The sequence below is a fragment of the Lissotriton vulgaris genome, chromosome 7, assembly GCF_964263255.1.
Source record: "Lissotriton vulgaris chromosome 7, aLisVul1.2, whole genome shotgun sequence".
Taxonomy (NCBI): Eukaryota; Metazoa; Chordata; class Amphibia; order Caudata; family Salamandridae; genus Lissotriton; species Lissotriton vulgaris.
This window is the reverse complement of record NC_141695.1, coordinates 1,652,891,324-1,652,911,364: the sequence shown is the minus strand read 5'-3', so window position 1 is coordinate 1,652,911,364 and position 20,041 is coordinate 1,652,891,324. Positions and strand designations below refer to the sequence as shown.

General features: G+C 48.4%; 1 protein-coding gene across 1 annotated transcript in view; it reads left to right on the top strand.

Moving 5' to 3' along the window:
• The first annotated feature begins 3,116 nt into the window (after positions 1–3,116).
• Positions 3,117–20,041, top strand: part of CTSZ (cathepsin Z) — a 54,376-nt gene continuing 37,451 nt past the window's right edge. Inside the window, exon 1 of the mRNA XM_086932640.1 lies at positions 3,117–3,384. Within this exon, the coding sequence (XP_086788766.1) occupies positions 3,266–3,384 (119 nt within the window). The 5' untranslated portion in view covers positions 3,117–3,265. The remainder of the gene's footprint in view (positions 3,385–20,041) is intronic.

Genomic DNA, 20,041 nt, shown 5'->3' with positions numbered 1-20,041 from the left:
GTCACGTGCCTCCAATTGGTTAGTAATGGTGGAGTGGTGGTGCACACGCGCATGCCCGGGCCCCGGGCGGGCGGGGCCACCAGGGACTTTCACTTCTTGCTGCGCGCGCCGAGGGCCAAGATGATGAATTCAACAGTTGAAATGAAATAAAAGCGGACCTGGGAGGCCCCTGGAATTGTTTCCGCTTCACAGGTAAGGCTTTGGCTGTGGATGATGTGTGGCTAAGTAAGTTTCGACCTCTCTAACGTTCAGCAGTCAGGGCGCAGCAGCAGCAGCATGGATTGAAAGACGCACAGATCTGTAACTTTCGCCAGCAGGACGCTCGTTGAATCATGAAGACTGGGCGCGTGGGGCTCGTGCTTCGCCACTGACTCCAGCTTGGCTGAGAGGCTCACATTTTGGGGGCCTCCGGAGTGCTATGGAGTTGGGGAGGGTCGTTCCCTGGTTCCACAGCACATTTTCTCTTTTTTTTAATGCATTTTGGGTACTCGGTTTCCGCCCATACTGTGCACTTTTTGTTTTGTTTGTTTTCCTATGAATTCTATTTCTTGGTGTTCAAATTGGTAATGTTTTTTTATTGAGGAATCCAATAGAGAGCATGTTATGGATTGGTGGTTAAAGTCTAGTGGGGCGTGGAGTGAGCCCACAGAGCAGCAACAGTGTACCAAGAATGATAGAGATATATTCGGGGAAGTGGATGGGCCTGGAGTGTAGCAAATTGTCGCCGGAGTCATATGGGAGAGAGTGGGACACACATGGGAAGGGAAGGACATTGTGGGTCGGAAGGGGAGGATCCATGTGGGATGTCATATCTAATAAGCATTGGCAAAGCCAATGGGTCTGACGTTGGTTGCAGAGCTATTGACTGTGCCAAAGTATGTTTCTTTTGCTGTAGTTTATTGTGACTTTGTTGTTCCAAGATGGCTATTGGAGGCTGAGAAAAGAGAGACCTGAAGAAATCATTGAAATACGAAGGGATGTAAATGCAGTGGGTGGACAGTGGTGTATGAGAGACATTGAGGCACTGCAGGGTGTGGATGCAGCGAGTGGACAGTTGTGTATGAGAGACAATGAAATGCAGGGTGTGGGTGCAGTGGGTGGACAGTGGTGTATGAGAGACAATTGAGTGCTGCAGGGTGTGGGTGCAGTGGGTGGACAGCAGTGTATGGGAGACAATGGGATACAGGGTATAGATGCAGTGGCTGGACAGCGGTGTGTGAGAGACAATGAAGTGCAGGATGTAAATACAGTGGGTGGACGGCGGTGTATGAGACAGTGAGGTGTAGGTACAGTGCTGGACAGTGGTGGATGAGAGTCAGTGAGGTGCTGCGGGGTGTGGATACAGTGGATGGGCAGCGGTGTACGAGAAAATGAAATACAGGGTGTAAATACAGTGGGTGGACAGTGGTGAATGGAAGACAATGAAATACTACAGGGCGTAGATGGGCTTGGACTACATAGACCATGATTTGGCATGGGACAGGGAGTAAACGCGGTGGGCTCTGAAGTCGTGACCTCGGCTGTTCTGCAGGGAGCTGTGCGCCAGTGCCCCATAGCCGATTGCAGACCCTGCATCTCGCATATGGGTCAAGCTGTTTTTGTTCTCTGTGATGTCTTCCTTACTTTTCTAGGTGTGTAGCCATTCCAGGATGGTTGATATGCATTTGACCTGTGAAGGGGTACAGGCGACATGTGGGTGACCTTGTGTACTGTGGGGGGGCTGTGATGGGAGTGGGTAGACTGTTAGAGACAGGCTAGGAAGCCATTCATGTCTTGTTCTCTCTTTTCCATAGTACCTGCGACATGCCTTTGTGTGGAAAGGGCTATCACTGGCTAGAGAGGGGAGCTTGTCGCGGCCGCTAGTGAGATTCTGCAGAGCTGCCCCATTTCAACACCAGCGATGTTCCATGATTGTGCACTTGATAGATGGAATGACATGACATAGTGTTGGCCCTGCCATGGTGGTGGTACATGTCGGCCTAATGTGCTCACCCATGGTATGGTGGTGCCCCGGCCGGGTGGAACGCGGGCCCTGGCATAATAGTGGTGGTTCCTGTCTGATTGCGTGGTGGTGCACAGCCCTCGTGCTAGCTTCGGCTTGATGGTGGTGGTTCTTGGCTTGGGATTGGCGCATATGACATGCGACTTTGACACATAGATGTTCAGGGCAGAGTCTATCCATGTGTTGCAGTGGTTCATGCCAGTGGTTGAACTTTTTCACAGAGCAGATGACTTCTTGATTTAGGGAATCTGGGTTGTTTTTCAAAATGCAAAGCTAGTGTTTGGTGGCAGGGCGTTCATGGGCTGACGGGCTGATGTTTTGGAGACAAATGACTGAATTTGTTTGGAGCTGAGATTTGAGTGGTTGGGGGGCCGACTTGGGAAGGACAGCCCTGGGAACTCCTCTTTCACTTTGGTATACTTGCTGTACGCACTTGCTCCTTCGGCTTGGATCTCTGCTTTTCGTTCCACCACTTTTGGGATCCACCGGCCGCCACTGGTGCACGCGCAGCAGGCCCTTGACCTGAGGGCTCCTGACTGAATCCGGAGTATGGGGGGCCCCCTCCATATTCTTTGCAGGGGGGCCCCCTCAAGTTTCGTTACGCCACTGACCTAAAGATGCTGGAAATTACCGCTCATAACAAATTTTAACTTTGATGATCACGCAAAATTTAGTTAGAAATGACTTATTAAACCCTGAAGAAGGGGAATCCATACCACGAAACATTCTGGCAGTGGCCTTATGGCTGTGACATTCTGGCAAATACGTTTTTTGACGGTAGGAGAAGACCAACACATGAGGACTCCAATGCGGACATTATCTTTTAGCAAATAAACAAAACATAAGGAAAGGAAATGTATATGGACTATTATCTCAAAGTGAAACTCGAGGACTGCCATCAAAAATCACAAATGTGTTTGTCTATTTTACCAAGCTGGAAAGACAGAATGAATATTGTAGATTATTTTTCATCGACTTTTTGTATAAAATAAACAAAGAAATAATTGGTTATTTGTGGTCGAAATGTTTTGAATATTTCTTGAGAGTGTACTAATATGGTAATTGCTCTCCACGCATTGTATGTATATAAAGAGCAGAGGGTTTACTGGGAAGCGCCTTTGAGGCGCTGTGTATTTCCTGCGGCCCCTTTAAAGGGCGGTCCCAGACACCCTTACCCACCCTCGGGGCGGACCCGGAAGGGTCCCGTCTGCTACGGCTCTCGGAGTGAGTAGAAATCACATGAGCCACAATCACTGACTGACCATGGCCCGACCCGAGCTGCTGCTGCTCGCCTGCCTCCTGCCCTGGGCTTCCGCCGGGCTGTACTTCATGGAGGGGCAGCACTGCTACAAGCCGGCACCCAGGAGGCACCCGGGAGTGAGGTATGGCGCGGGGGGGGCGGGGCGTTCAGGGGCGATGAACAGCGCTGGTCAGGGGGCACAGCACCAAGGGGGCAAATACAGGGCAGGGGCATTAATGCGGGTGACTCGCTGAGAGGGGAAGGCTCTGAGGGCTCATCCGAGCGCCTAGAAGAGAGCTGGAGCACTTATGGTAGCGCTTGAAGCGGAGGTACATCTTGGAAGGGGTATTTCTGCTAAATTGTGCTTTTATGGATATCCGTATCCGAATAAAGATTATTGAATTGGAAGGGGTACAGCCATGGGCGTAGGAACTGTGGGGGACGCGGGGGACATATCCCCCCCAGATTTTGGAGTGGGGGGGACACAGGGGACAAGGGTGGGGGGGACGAGGGGTCAAACAAATTTCCCCTCTACCTCCTGAGAGGGAGATTGGCAGGCCATCAGCGCTGAGCCACACAAAGAGTTCAAAAGGGCAGTGGCAGGGGGGCGAGTGGCCTCTGACGTCACCTTATGCTGTGACTATCGGATTAATGGCCCTGCACTTGACCTGGCGCCTCTCCAGTTACCTGTCTGTGAGCCGCCAATGATCCGAAAGTCACAGCATAAGGTGGCGTCAGAGGCCACTAGCCCCCCTGCACTGCCCCTTTGAACTCTTTGTGTGGCTCAGCACCCCTGAGGCTCCAGGAATGATTTAGTTCTCACCTCAGCTGCCTGTAGCCCAGAGCTTTCCAAACTCTGTGTCGACACAGTAGTGTGTCGCCTGCCATGTGTGGGTGTGTCGCGCGATATACTACAGTACAGCTGCATATGCTGTAGTATAGTGAGCAGATCCTGGACGGCTGTGCGCTTTCTGTTTCAGGAGGCCTGAACTGCTGCTACCGCTGTCGTGCATATTGTGTTTGTTTGTGTGCAAGAAACGTGCACCTAAGTACACCATATTCGTATCTAGTTACACGACCTGCCTAGGAGTGTAAAATGTGAATTTGTTATGTTGCTCGCTGCAAAGCGCTTCAATAACTCATCACGAGTAGCAAGAGCTATATAAATATAATTTTCAAGAACAAATACAACTTCTTCAACTCAGGCGGCTGTATTCTTTATACAAGAACTAGTGGTAGAAAAAATACAGAACCAACAGAGTCGATCCTATTCTTGATATGAGGCGTTCGTGAAAACCACCTCTTCTGCCTGTAATATCTGGCTTTGGGGGCCTAAAGTGCTATTTTTATATATATAGCGCTGAACTAGACCCGAAGGAATCAGAGCTCTTTGCATGAGCATCAGTTGCGTTACAGACTGGCACATTAATTGTGTTAGGCACCGGGAGTTAAAGTGATATGCCCAGACTCGAACCCGGTTCCCCAACTCCGAGGTCGACCGCTCAGGCCATTAGCCCACACTACATTGTGAAGGCAGCAGCTTAGAAGAGGCCTAGAAAGCGCCAAGTGTATTCTGTTTGGTGCACTGTCGAAACAAGCAAAGAATGGCAATGTGTAGTTTATGCATAGGGCCATTACACGAGTGCGTGCACTTTACATAAAGGAAAGAAGACAGACACTATGTATGCTCTGAATGAAAGGCACATGGTTGTGACATGTTGATTTCCGGTGTATAAAGCACGCGTTGCAGAGACAGGCAATGGCAAGATGTGTACTTACCCTCAAGGGGCAACATGGAAAATGCTGTGGCTGTACGTGCTTTATTTTACATATTTGGTTATTGCTTTCACCTATTTAGAGAGTTCTTTTTAAAAAGCGCTGAACATGCTGCAGGGGCGTTGGAGCGCTGTACAGCAAGCACAGTTCATAAAGTTTGGACGGAACCCAGGAGGGATAAAATTAGAGTATGAACGGGATGAGAGGGGAGGGGTGCAACCAGCAACTGAGTGCCACATTTAGACAGTCCAACCAAAACCACGATGCCTGCTGGGATTTTTGAGTCCATATTTACAAATCTAAACACAAAATGCAATAAGCGGTTTACTAAAATACCAGGAGTAACTTATTTTGTTGCACCAGACATGGCGCCACTTAGGAACTGGGCATTTTTAAATATTTCGTACACTGAGGTTAAGTTCAGTTATCTTTTTTTAAAGCATAATTTAATGCATTATTTCCAACAGGCGCTCGGGTAACATTTTACAATAAAATAGTCACACTATGATCCTTAATCTGAACAGAAGCGGTGGGAGTTTAGAGGTCATCTGGAATCCTTTCTTGATATCTACTCCCAGCAAGTGACAAAAAGTTGTTAATTTCTGCTCCATGACACGTTGTCTACGTTTATAATATGACATTACTCTTTACCAAAATTGTCTGTGCCCATCTGGGACAAGCTACGTGCTCTAATGTGCCAGAATCGCACCCACCCTTGACACCTATCTGCACCTTCCTGTAGGGCGCCGCACAGTTTTAAAGCCATTGAACAGAGACCAGGCCTCGGGGCATCTGGCTCTCAGCCAAAATATTTTACAAGATAGCCTGTGAATCTTTGGAGCCACAAACTGAAACAACTTAAAACTATTTCCAATAAACCAACACTGCATCCATCACTGCTATGTTTCAGGGATGTTTGTACTGTTACTACCTATGTGTAGCAGCGATGCCACGGACCCTGATGCAACCAGGGAAAATGGACCCTTTGACTGCTGTTGATTAAGAGAAATACAGCAGTTATCAGGGGTCAATGGTGTCACTGCACTTGCTGCACCTATAGTAGCTACATCCTGGGTGGGTGTGTGCCTGTCTCTCTTTCTCTCGCACAACATCTGCATATGCTGTAGTATAGTGAGCAGATCCTGGACGGCTGTGCGCTTTCTGTTTCAGGGGGCCTGAACTGCTGCTACCGCTGTCTGACCAGGCTACTCCAAATTTCAGAAGATACTTTCCCATTAATGCGAATCATGTAGTCACAGAAGCAAGCTGCCTCAGTTCGGCTTCTGTACTTAGTAAAACAATTATCCCTTCCCTAATTTAGACAAAAAAAGAACAAGGGTGGGGTTTTCAAGAGTTGATGCAGCCGTGCGAGGGTGGCCTTCTTGGTCCTGGGCTATCTCAATTCCTTGAGCTGTCCTCATGATATTCCATCATGCAGCTGAGTCTTTCTTGGATCATGCCACTCCTCCTGGCAGGTATAGTCCAGCTTCTTGTGCATGCAGATGTGCTTCCTTCGCTCTGCATGTCGTTTAGCAAGACAGTTCTGTAGGTATTTTTACGACCTTCCAACTCTGGTTGTTTGTACATTCCGAAAATCACGTTTCAAGCAAGCAGTTTTTTTTTTTTTTTGCTTTTTAGTAAATTCTTTGATTATATTTATGACTTTCAAAATTGTTTGAGATTCCAGCTCTGTGTTTACTGCTTACTCTTCCAGTGTAAATTCATTGTCATATAGCTGGGTCTGAACTGAGGTGGCGAGTTTGTTTTTGTGCCGTAAACAACTGGGGCATGTGTCAATGTGTGCATGATTATATTTTTGTTTCAGGCCCAAACCTAACCTTGCTTACACCCAGTTTTGCCAGTCACTGTCTTTTTTTAGAACAGATTCACAATTGCTTTAATAACCTTCCTGCTTTCTCAAATTTGCTTGAAAATGCACCATTTGCGAACTATTTTTTTAGCACTTTCTCGGAGGGGAAAACCCCGAGCCCCCCTTAGGTGGTTCGGGCTCACTCTCTGCACTCGCTCACATTACCGTGTCACAAGATGAAGATTGTCTAAAAGGTGTGTCACCAACATGAAAAGTTTGGAAAGCTGTGCTGTAGCCAGTGCTCTGGTTGATTTGCTGGCTGACCTGACCTGACCTCGTCTTCGGACTCCTCGCCAAGTGTCTGTTGCCGGCTTGAACGAAGGGCTGCAGGCACCAGCACGCTCTGACGCTCGGTTAACTTGTAAGTAGGGGCAAGGCCTGGTGACATTTGAAAGTGATGGGGGTGTGGGGTTTACAAGTTTACAGCAGCCTCACCCTCACCTCTGCTGCCAGTGCTGCTTTTTATTTTTTTTCATTTATAGTGCGTGAAAGCCCTCTCCTCGTCTCATTCTGTTTAAATTGTGCCCACGTATGTTCTGTCTTAATTCCGCACTTTGAATAACTCCCAAAAACAAAGGGCCCTTTCACGCCGTGTTCCTGTAATTGTTAGATTGGAATTGTGTAAATGTCACCGCGGACTAGTGTTGACAGGCCTGTCTCTAAATTCGGCTATTCACGGGCATTGTGGCTCAATATTCTTGCTTACATGTGATACTTTTCTAATTATCTGAATGAGGCTTGCAAAGTAGATTTAGTTTTATGAGCACGGACGTGAGAAATCTAACCTCATAAGGACTGGGAATTAATCAGACGGTCGCTTACAAGGCTTTCAAGGGGTGAATTAAATATCTGCGAGGTAGGAAGATGGGAAAAGATTTTGGAGATTGTTGAGCAAAAATGGACATTCGTGTGTTTTTAACGCATAGGCTGGGGTTGCTAGCGCTACCTTCTGTTCTGTCATTCGTGGCACTGTCCATTTGTGAGCAGCTTCCCGCACCGTTGTTCTTGGCATGCAGTCAGTGCAGTGAGTGTATACATCGCGGCCCCAGGTCACCTCACACAACCGCAGCTCCGCACACACCTTTGGTTCTCTGGGCACACCAGGTGCAGGTCCCTTCTCGGGCCCGGCGCGGCGCAGCCCAGCCGCAGATTGGACACTTATATAATGCTCTGTGTTGACGTGCTGTAGTGTTCTTTAAGAACTCTGAGGAAGCCTTTTGGAAATTTTCAAGACTTTCTTCCTTAAACTACTGTGATAGTTAAGACTGTCAATGTTTTCAGTATAACTAGATTCGTACTGACACATCTGACATTAGGTCAAAAGGTTTTTTTTTATATTCATTTAGGGGATGGTGCTAGACATTGCTGTATTACATTGTGTATTCAGATTTGTCAGTGTGTGAAATGATATGTGATCACCTTATGCCTACACTGTAATTTTCATAGTGTATTTTCATTTAAAAAGCAGGGGCGGCTGGTGACATTTGAAAGTGGTGAGGCCTAAATACTGCACTGTGACGAGCGCGCGCAGCGAGCAAGGCCCAACCACCTATGGGGGATTCGGGGGTTCTCCCACGAGAACATTTTGAAAAAAGTGTGGGCAAATGGTGCAGTCTTAAGCACATTTGAGAAAGAGGTATCTTGGCCAATACATCTCTGGGAGTAGCCAGACAAGTCTCTTTGCACTTGCACAGATACATCTCTCTCCCTGCATTCGCATAGGCACAGTCACCCTGCACTCATAGACCCATTACTCACCCTTCCCTGACACATCACTAAGCCAGCATTCACCCATCCACATCACTCACTCTGGACTCACACAGGCACACTGCTCAACCTGCACTCACACAGACATCACTCACCCTGGACTCACACAGGCACACTGCTCACCCTGCGCTTACACAGACATCACCAACCCTGCACTGTCACAGACATCACTCACCCTGGACTCACACAGGCACACTGCTCACCCTGCGCTCGCACAGACATCACCGACCCTGCACTGTCACAGACATCACTCACACAGGCACACTGCTGACCCTGCGCTCCCACAGACATCACTCACCCAGGAATCACACAGGCACACTGCTCACCCTATACTCACACAGACATCACTCACCCTGGACTCACACAGGCACACTTCTTACCCTGCGCTCACACAGACATCACCGACCCTGCACTGTCACAGACATCTCTCACACAGGCACACTGCTGACCCTGCGCTCACCCAGACATCACTCACCCAGGACTCACGCAGGCACACTGCTCACCCTATACTCACACAGACATCACTCACCCTGGACTCACACAGGCACACTGCTCACCCTGCACTCACACAGACATCACTCACCCTTCAATGCACTACACTCAATAGGTTTCATGTCTTTCAGCCTGTCTAGGCCCGACATTGCCTGGTGACAGACTCCAGTACATAACACCACGTCAGCTGGGGCCTCTGAGCAGCTGGGGGTGCTCAGCACAGACCCAAGAATGCAAGCAGCCCCCCACAGACACTGGTGTTATTGTAGGCTGTTTGTCACTGCAACACCCTACACTGCAAAGGAAAGTGGGACTGTGCTGGCATTCAGCCACTTTTTCCTGTTCCTTGGTATCTGGCCTTTTTCTTGAGCTCATCACTTTAGTCCCTTTGCCCACCCTTGCGTTGTATCCAAAAGCCTCAAAGGTGAAGTCCAGCCATGTGGGCTGGTGCTGCTGTGAACTAAATGTATTGGCATGCAGCTTAGACAACAGTGAAACTTGCCATTCCGTACTTAATTGGTCTTATTTCACAGGTATGACATGACAGTGACATCGTCCGGGAAGGGGGGGGGGGCGAATTACTACTACTAAAACAGCAATGAAATCAGCTGCCATGAAAAAATAGAATGATCCAGAAAACCAAAATCCTGTTGTGATTGGATATGTTCTGTGACACACATTACATGTGTTTTTATAAGGCATGTGAAAAACACATGACTTTAGTTTTGGTTAAAATTCTTAATTTAGGGGAACAATTAATAATTTAAGGAATAAGTTACTTCCAGTGAATGTTGACATTTTTACACATACCTCCAGTCTCTGCAAAGATTTTGCCTCGTTAGTACCAGTGTAACATACAAATGCAGCAATGAGAAAGGTGACCAGTCAACCTTTGCAAAGGGCCCTTCACTTTGCAGCAACATAAGAGAGATGATGGACTCTGCAATGAACGGCGCAAGAAATTTTTTGGCTTTTCAAAATAAAGTTCATAATTTTAAAACAGATTCCTGCAGCAAGAAAAACAATTTCTAATTTGTCCGATTGCATTTTGAGATGTAGGAATGTCGCTAAGAGCGTTTCGTTTATTATTCCTTTTTTTGTCCCGCCTTTGTTTTCTTGGTGCATGAAGATGCAAGATTCATATACATATTTTTTTCCCATTTGGTCTTTATTGTGAATGTAAATAAAAATAAAGCATACTTGCAGACTGTGACTACTTGCCTGCCTGTCTCAATATTTCTCTTCATAACTATGCGATTGTATACGTTTAACGCGCGTACGGTCTCGCACAATGGGCGATTTGTATAGGGTCACTGGAAAGTCCACAAGGTTGTCCCTGTCCCCCCCAGAAATTTAGTGTCTCCTACGCCCATGGGTACAGCAATGAGGACGGGCACCCGTTCTAACAATGCCTGTCTGGGGTGGGTGTCCACTACCTTCGAGGGTCCGTCCAGGTCAGAAGGAAGGGAGACATTCAGCTCTCGGGGGTTTAGGGGCTATCGGTTGCCAGACAACGGGAGAGACCGGATGGAGTCAAGTGTAACTTTTTTTATTCCTTTATTTGTTATACATTTTTATTAGAACAGGAAAAAACAATAGTAAAGCAAACATTTTACATATCGATTTACATAACCTATAGCATGACCATGAAATAAAAAATATTTTTTAAGGAAGCATGTTCAATAATTCATACAAAGCATTACATGTGGCGCCGTGGCCAAGGCGACTGACTCCGGAATCTGGGGATCACGGTTCGATCCCCGGCACCGGTGGCAGATTAGCCCTGCACCATGTGATTCTGGGCAATAGCTTGTTTAAAGTCCCCAGCGCCTTTACAAATGTGGTTTATTATTATAGAGTGGTTTTGTCACAATGGGGGCTATTTCCATTGGACAGGTGCTGAAGTGCTGTGCACTCCCAAGTCCCACAGACAGGGGTCACGCGCAGCCCTAAGGCAGGTGGTCCTAATGAGGTCTGATCCTAAGGTGTGCTGCAAGGGCTGTCTGAGGTAACATTCCGCTCTAAGGATAATTTTGGTTAAGGAGCGCAGGCATTTTGCATTTCCTTATAAATTGGTCCAGCGGTTTACAGGAACACTTGTTATTGCCTAGCGCCTCGGCTACAGAATTGCGACAGCAGCGTTATGTAATGGATTTATTATTATAGCTGCTGGGCTGGGTCATATAAGCCAGTCCTTAGCATGACCTCGTGAGCCAAACATGTCAAATAAAGCAACTCGTCGCGGCTGCGCCATGGAATGTGCCCAAAATCGTTACACGGTGTTGTGATGGTTTCCAGCGCGCCAACAATTCACTGAAAAGCCACTTAGGGCCAGCGGGCTCAGGAGCAGGCCACTGCCAGTGGCAGAGCAAGAGTGTCTTGAGGTCGCCCCCATTTAAGTAGCGAAATGCAGCCATGTCTGGCGCCCACTGGCCCCGGTGCCACTGCACCTGCTGCATTGCTGATAGCCACGCTCCTGGACTAGATACACACTTCTGATTCAGTGTCCATGTATCAGAAAGCTCTCGAAGTGGATCTGCGTGTCCACTGTACTTCATTTAAAAGCGACTTTACTACATGCTAGAACTTAGCACATGTTAGTGTGGACCGGGCCATATCGGCTTACGGCTTTTGAGGCGCTGGATGACATCACGCAGCACGCTCTGCGCATTGTAGCGCTGCTGTGGAGGGTTGTGTGCCCGAGTGGCCAGCACAAGTCAGTCGTAAACATACATCTCCCTGACCAGAACACTCAGATCTGCCCTAAACTGAGGACAGGCAGTGGAGGGCTCTCCGTGCCCAGGCAGTGAGTTCCAGTTCTCGGGTTTCTTTTATTGATTTAGACCCCGACTGAGGACAACACGCTATATATAAATACAATAAATACAGTCACAGTGAGAGGTGGAAACCACCCTTGCTGTGTACAATTGCAGAACTCGGTGGTACAGCCATGACAGAAGTCCAGATGTTTGGCACGTGACGTGTCCGGCAGACATCTGTGTCCGGCCCCCGGATGTGATGTAAGTATTCGTGTCTGGTTCTTTAGTTTCTCAATGGGTCCCTCCTCCACCGGGCCCCTTGTTTGCTATTTGAGAATGGGGAAGCGCGACCGAAACTGTATTTTAATAGCACACCAGGTCTGATTCCCTTTGTTTCTAATCAGGAAGTGGGGATTCCCCTCCCCTTGTGGTGTCAGTCAGACCATCACGAGGACTCGCCTGCTCCTTTTGGTGTGGGGGGAGTGTGTTGGGGGGGGGGGGTGTTGTACCATGGAACAGAAGGCAGATGTTAAGATCAGGTCACCCTCCTCCCTGCCGAAGAGGCCAGTAGCTGTCCAGGGTAGCTGTTGAAACCACGGATACCTATTAATTTTCATAATGTATGGATTCTCCCATGATGCATCTGTACGCGTTGGGCATCCCGTAGAAGGCACTCGGCCGCCCAGGCCTGCTTTTCTTGTGTTGTCCGTTTCTGGGAGACAGCCTGCCCCGATGGTCGAATTGTATTGGTGTTCAGTGCACGTGAATGGGGTGTTGGGTGTTATATGTTCAATGTAGGCCTGTGGGGGTGATACGGTTTCACCCTAAACAATTGCATTCTGTAGTTGATCAGGCTTTAAGGCCAGTTACAGGACGCCACTATGGCTCAGCCCTTCTCTCAGACAAGAACTCGCCCTTTGAATAAGGATAACACCTCACCCTGCGCGCGCTGTCCCTTGTTATATTGTCCACGCAGCATATGCAAGGGCGCGGCTTCCATTGGTGCAGCAGGTGCAGTTGCACCGGGGCCCACTAAACCCATATTATTGCGGTTTATTTTATACTTAAAACAGCTTCTAGGGTGCAGTGGCGTAACGAAACTTGAGGGGGCCCCCCTGCAAAGAATATGGAGGGGGCCCCCCATACTCCGGATTCAGTCAGGAGCCCTCAGGTCAAGGGCCTGCTGCGCGTGCACCAGTGGCGGCCGGTGGATCCCAAAAGTGGTGGAACGAAAAGCAGAGATCCAAGCCGAAGGAGCAAGTGCGTACAGCAAGTATACCAAAGTGAAAGAGGAGTTCCCAGGGCTGTCCTTCCCAAGTCGGCCCCCCAACCACTCAAATCTCAGCTCCAAACAAATTCAGTCATTTGTCTCCAAAACATCAGCCCGTCAGCCCATGAACGCCCTGCCACCAAACACTAGCTTTGCATTTTGAAAAACAACCCAGATTCCCTAAATCAAGAAGTCATCTGCTCTGTGAAAAAGTTCAACCACTGGCATGAACCACTGCAACACATGGATAGACTCTGCCCTGAACATCTATGTGTCAAAGTCGCATGTCATATGCGCCAATCCCAAGCCAAGAACCATCACCATCAAGCCGAAGCTAGCACGAGGGCTGTGCACCACCACGCAATCAGACAGGAACCACCACTATTATGCCAGGGCCCGCGTTCCACCCGGCCGGGGCACCACCATACCATGGGTGAGCACATTAGGCCGACATGTACCACCACCATGGCAGGGCCAACACTATGTCATGTCATTCCATCTATCAAGTGCACAATCATGGAACATCGCTGGTGTTGAAATGGGGCAGCTCTGCAGAATCTCACTAGCGGCCGCGACAAGCTCCCCTCTCTAGCCAGTGATAGCCCTTTCCACACAAAGGCATGTCGCAGGTACTATGGAAAAGAGAGAACAAGACATGAATGGCTTCCTAGCCTGTCTCTAACAGTCTACCCACTCCCATCACAGCCCCCCCACAGTACACAAGGTCACCCACATGTCGCCTGTACCCCTTCACAGGTCAAATGCATATCAACCATCCTGGAATGGCTACACACCTAGAAAAGTAAGGAAGACATCACAGAGAACAAAAACAGCTTGACCCATATGCGAGATGCAGGGTCTGCAATCGGCTATGGGGCACTGGCGCACAGCTCCCTGCAGAACAGCCGAGGTCACGACTTCAGAGCCCACCGCGTTTACTCCCTGTCCCATGCCAAATCATGGTCTATGTAGTCCAAGCCCATCTACGCCCTGTAGTATTTCATTGTCTTCCATTCACCACTGTCCACCCACTGTATTTACACCCTGTATTTCATTTTCTCGTACACCGCTGCCCATCCACTGTATCCACACCCCGCAGCACCTCACTGACTCTCATCCACCACTGTCCAGCACTGTACCTACACCTCACTGTCTCATACACCGCCGTCCACCCACTGTATTTACATCCTGCACTTCATTGTCTCTCACACACCGCTGTCCAGCCACTGCATCTATACCCTGTATCCCATTGTCTCCCATACACTGCTGTCCACCCACTGCACCCACACCCTGCAGCACTCAATTGTCTCTCATACACCACTGTCCACCCACTGCACCCACACCCTGCATTTCATTGTCTCTCATACACAACTGTCCACTCGCTGCATCCACACCCTGCAGTGCCTCAATGTCTCTCATACACCACTGTCCACCCACTGCATTTACATCCCTTCGTATTTCAATGATTTCTTCAGGTCTCTCTTTTCTCAGCCTCCAATAGCCATCTTGGAACAACAAAGTCACAATAAACTACAGCAAAAGAAACATACTTTGGCACAGTCAATAGCTCTGCAACCAACGTCAGACCCATTGGCTTTGCCAATGCTTATTAGATATGACATCCCACATGGATCCTCCCCTTCCGACCCACAATGTCCTTCCCTTCCCATGTGTGTCCCACTCTCTCCCATATGACTCCGGCGACAATTTGCTACACTCCAGGCCCATCCACTTCCCCGAATATATCTCTATCATTCTTGGTACACTGTTGCTGCTCTGTGGGCTCACTCCACGCCCCACTAGACTTTAACCACCAATCCATAACATGCTCTCTATTGGATTCCTCAATAAAAAAACATTACCAATTTGAACACCAAGAAATAGAATTCATAGGAAAACAAACAAAACAAAAAGTGCACAGTATGGGCGGAAACCGAGTACCCAAAATGCATTAAAAAAAAGAGAAAATGTGCTGTGGAACCAGGGAACGACCCTCCCCAACTCCATAGCACTCCGGAGGCCCCCAAAATGTGAGCCTCTCAGCCAAGCTGGAGTCAGTGGCGAAGCACGAGCCCCACGCGCCCAGTCTTCATGATTCAACGAGCGTCCTGCTGGCGAAAGTTACAGATCTGTGCGTCTTTCAATCCATGCTGCTGCTGCTGCGCCCTGACTGCTGAACGTTAGAGAGGTCGAAACTTACTTAGCCACACATCATCCACAGCCAAAGCCTTACCTGTGAAGCGGAAACAATTCCAGGGGCCTCCCAGGTCCGCTTTTATTTCATTTCAACTGTTGAATTCATCATCTTGGCCCTCGGCGCGCGCAGCAAGAAGTGAAAGTCCCTGGTGGCCCCGCCCGCCCGGGGCCCGGGCATGCGCGTGTGCACCACCACTCCACCATTACTAACCAATTGGAGGCACGTGACGTCGGGACCAATGCATAATAAAGATGCTGTGCGGCTGGCCGTGGCGTGCGCTGTGAGCACCATTTAATTTATGATTGAACTTCAATCATGAATTAAATAATGCGTGTGGCGTGCGCACACAGAGTCAGAGTCGAGGCTTGTTGGGCTGAGTGAGGGGCCCCTGTCTGGAGCGTGGGGGCCCGAGGCCCCCCCGCACTGCGGGGTCTGCGGGGGCCTGTGTTACGCCCCTGCTAGGGTGGCGAGCGGGGGAGGGGCCATTTACTTCCTTGCACTGGGGCTATGGGCACTATGGCTGCGCCACTGAACATACGTCAGCAATCATTTTGCACATAACGCCTAGCTTCCAGGCGTGTGGGCACGAACTGCTATGAAGCCATTGCCTATTTCGCTGCAGGAAGTGTGAAGGGCCGCACAAGTGCGTCATGTTCGTGGTCCAGAAGAGTGTCGGGTTCAGAGGGCAGCGTTTATTAACGCATACCTTCTTCGGTGCACTAGACTTATGCTAATTTTTCCACGGAGGATTCGGTCTAAACGTCACTAGTTTGCCAGCGCCTCACCCAGTGGTGTAATTTCACCAAACTCCTCTGACAAGCGGAAGTGACGTCACTCGCTCGTTGCCGCCTTGTGAAGGGCTATTAAAGAGCACAAGATAAAAGACACTGCAGCATTTTATAATCCTAGATTGATGACGGGCACAAAGTCCAAACTGCTGATCTAGCAGAGGCAACAATACGGGTGTGCTCACTTCTGAAAGATCTGTCAGACTTGGATGCCAGTGAGCCTTCTGGTAGCCCGGGGAGATTTCCTTGTAGTTTCCAGAGAGTCATTGCTGGTTCAAGGATGCATGTCTTACTAAACATCTGCATTCAGGCATAACTTTTTTTAGACAGCAGCACTTTACATTCCTATGTGCATTCAACTAAAACTGCAAACGCTTTCTTCCATCTGAAGTCCTGAAAACAGCAGAACTATCACTGGGTCTTCCACAGCAAGACTATGCCCTTCTCAGGGGAATGCCTCCGAAGAGTCTTGCCCGTCTGTCAGCAGGCCTGCATGCTGCTGCAGGGCAGTCTATTGTCCCATAAATGTGGCTACAACACTCCTGGCCTCGCTTTCGTAAATGGGCGCCCAGTTGAATAGAGATGCATCTATAAAATGGCATGCGTGACTTGTACGGCAACAGGCAAAATAAACATAAGAGCAACTCAAACATTCACACCTACCACAGATCTGGGTTTAATCCATCGTGTTTTTTGCTCACCACGACACCAATCAATTTGGACCCAACTATATGCTAATCAGTTTTTTCAATCCATCGTTTTTTTGCTCATCACGCCAACCATATGCATTTTTAAAAAAAATAAGGCACTTCACCTAACTACCTCTCAAACAGGGCGCAAGTCTTAAAAAAAGAAGAGGGGGGACGCTGACATCACGACCGGAAGTGATGTCATGGAAGGTGGTTAGCACCATCAGACTCATTCCCTCCCCTCGCTCACACCTTAGATGCGATTGCATCAAAGAAGCCAGCGCGTGAGCAGCCTTCTGAATGAGCACCGATCTCGCCCTAGAGAGGCCAAAGAGTGAATGTGTGGCTCCATTTGCTCCAGTGATCGAGCTCACGGTAAAAAGTGGGGGGACGCCGTTCACCCACGTGGTACCCCGTCCACCCACGTGGTACCCCGCCCTGCAGTCTCAAATAAACTGAGCGTCTCCAGAGGTTCCCAAATGATGCGATGCAGAGGAAGTTGTCTCCCTCTGATCCACGCCTCAGGAAATGTTCCCTGCAGAACAGGCTTGCTGAGGCCATGCGCCCAAGTTTTGGAAGTATCAATCCCAGAGAGCAACTCCTCAAACGACCCCTGAAACTCCACCAATTGGATAAATACTTCTGGGTTTCTGGAATTATGTTTGGTGGGAGTTTACTCATTTTGGAGAGTTGTTGTCTCAAAGTTTCCCAATGTGGATAAGTTCATTTCAGATAGTGCAGCTTATTTTAAGTGAAATCTGATGTGCTAGTTCACTGTTGGAGTTGGCTGCCTCAAAGTTGCTTGATGGAGGAGATTCCGTTGTAGTAATGCAGTTTATTTACTCAGCACAAGTATTATCATTCAGTGATGTTAAACCCTACCCCTTTCCTCTTATTACCCCTACTTTTAGGTATGGTGGAATGATTCTGTATTATCCTTTATCCGACATCATGTGAGGTGCTCCAACGCCCTGTGGGGGCCTCGTTCGCCCCAACATACACATTTCTAAATAAACAAGCTTTGGTAAAGTTAATATGCCTAGCTTGAAATCATTATGGGAGTCTTGACTAAACATCAAAGAAAAACCCAGTGCAGTTAAATAAAACAAAAAAAGGTGCTTCCTGTATATAATATCTGAGATAATTAATATAATGTTTAATGAGTCATTGTATGTTTGAGATGTAAAAATAGTCCCTTATATATAGCGACTGCGACACCAGAAAGCCATAAGAATTGGAATGATACTCATAGATGCCACCAGTAGGGTGGATCCAAGGCTCTTGATATATAGTTTATTTTTTTGCAGTCTTATATAGCACGAACTCGACCCGAAGTATTGGAGCGCTTTACACAAGCCCCAGTTTCGTTAGAGAAGGACACATTCATATTTGGTAGGCACGGGAAGACTAAGTGATTTACCCAGAATCACAGGATGTTGAGCTGACTTGGAGACTCGACCATGGCGGCTGGTCCATAGGGGCGCCGGGGCAGCGCCCCGCAAAAGAAACTGCTCACTGCAGTTCCGGCCGGCAACAGGAATGTAAGCAGACAAATTGCTTTCACAATTCGTCTTTTTACATTTCCAGGCCGGCCTGTGCTTCACTTGTGAAAGTGCGCACGGCGCACGCAGGCAAGCCGCTAGAGCAGGGGTCCAGAAGATGGGCTATCTGACTGCGCATGTGAGTGAGGAGCGTTGCCCCTCACTCACATTCACGACCCATTAGGTATGCTGCGCATGCCTAGTTTAGTGCAGGCGTCTAAAGATAGGCTCATGTTGGGGCGGTGACGTGTTTTTAGTAATGTCGCCCCATGCCCTATCAAATGCCAGCTGCCCGGCCCCCCGTCGCATCCAATCTCCTGATTTGGCACTGCAGTTAGTTTCCTGTTGAGCAGCAAAAGAAAAGAGCGGGGAGAAGTTAGTTTGCGGGACCGGATGAGATGCATGGTAAGTTCTTTTCATTAAATTAACTCTCGCCCCTTCATGCCAGCCGCGACGGGTCAGGGGGTCATTTGCATATGCTTAGGGTATGAAACTCGTGTGGGTGCACATAAGGTACGATATGTGGCGAGTCGACATATAGTAATACTCCAAGATTAAACGTAAGTGCTGCCACTAGCTTGCACAAATGACTTGAGATAGTTCAGTGTGTTAAAGCATCTGCTGCAGAAATGTGTGCGTGTATTCCAGGTCACTCGTTTATTCCACGGCATGGGGTTTTGGAAATGTAAAAATTCTCAGAATTTCATTTTTGATAGTTGCAACAACAGACTTCAACATATTTCATTTTATTAAACATTTTCCAGAAAATGAGTTAACAACTGTCACCACAAATATAATGTACTCTTTGAACTAAGGTTATAAAATTTCAAAATGTTAACAAACGGTAGAGGCGGAATAGCATGATATATGCATTTATTATTGCATGCATGTTGGTGTATGTTTGTATGTGAATTTGTATAGTACATACCTAGGGCTTACAGGATGGCAAATACATGGGCGGTAGAAGGTTTCCAGCATAAAAAGGTAGGGGTGATGTAATATGTAAACTGGCACATCCTTCAACATCAATCCTAAAGGCTTGTTAGAGTCCATAATTTATTTTTATATGGTCATAAAAATACATGAATGATGGATGGATGCAGGGTGGGTGCATTAATGATTGTTTGGTGGATGGGTGGGTGGATGGGTGCATGGATGAATGATGTATGGATGGATGCAAGGTGGTTCGGGCTCGATCGCTGCGGTGCAATATGCAAATTAGTTTACGCCTCACCACTTTCAAATGTCACCAGCCGCCCCTGGACTCGAACCTGGTTTCCCAGCTCCGAAGTCGGCAGCTCTGACCGTTAGGCCACATCCGATTGACAGCAGTTTGTGCTGAATAAAAAACACAAGTCCCGGAATGCAAAGAGCTGTTGGGAAAATCCCATGAGTAGTTGTAAGTTGTCTCGTCACGTGCGACATCTGCCAGATAAACAGAGCTCCCTCGGTTACCAGTTCCTAACCGGTTACTCTTCTCTCGGAGGCCTTCCAACCCTACAGGAGCTGCTTACGAGTCTTCTGTGGAGACGGCTCCGCTGGTAGTCAGAGTCCGGGGGGAGGTGTGGCTCTTTATCACCAAGGCTGGTGAAGGGCCCTCGTCAGAGTCAGGTGCCTGCTGGCGCGTGTCCCTGCCTGCGCCCCAGCACC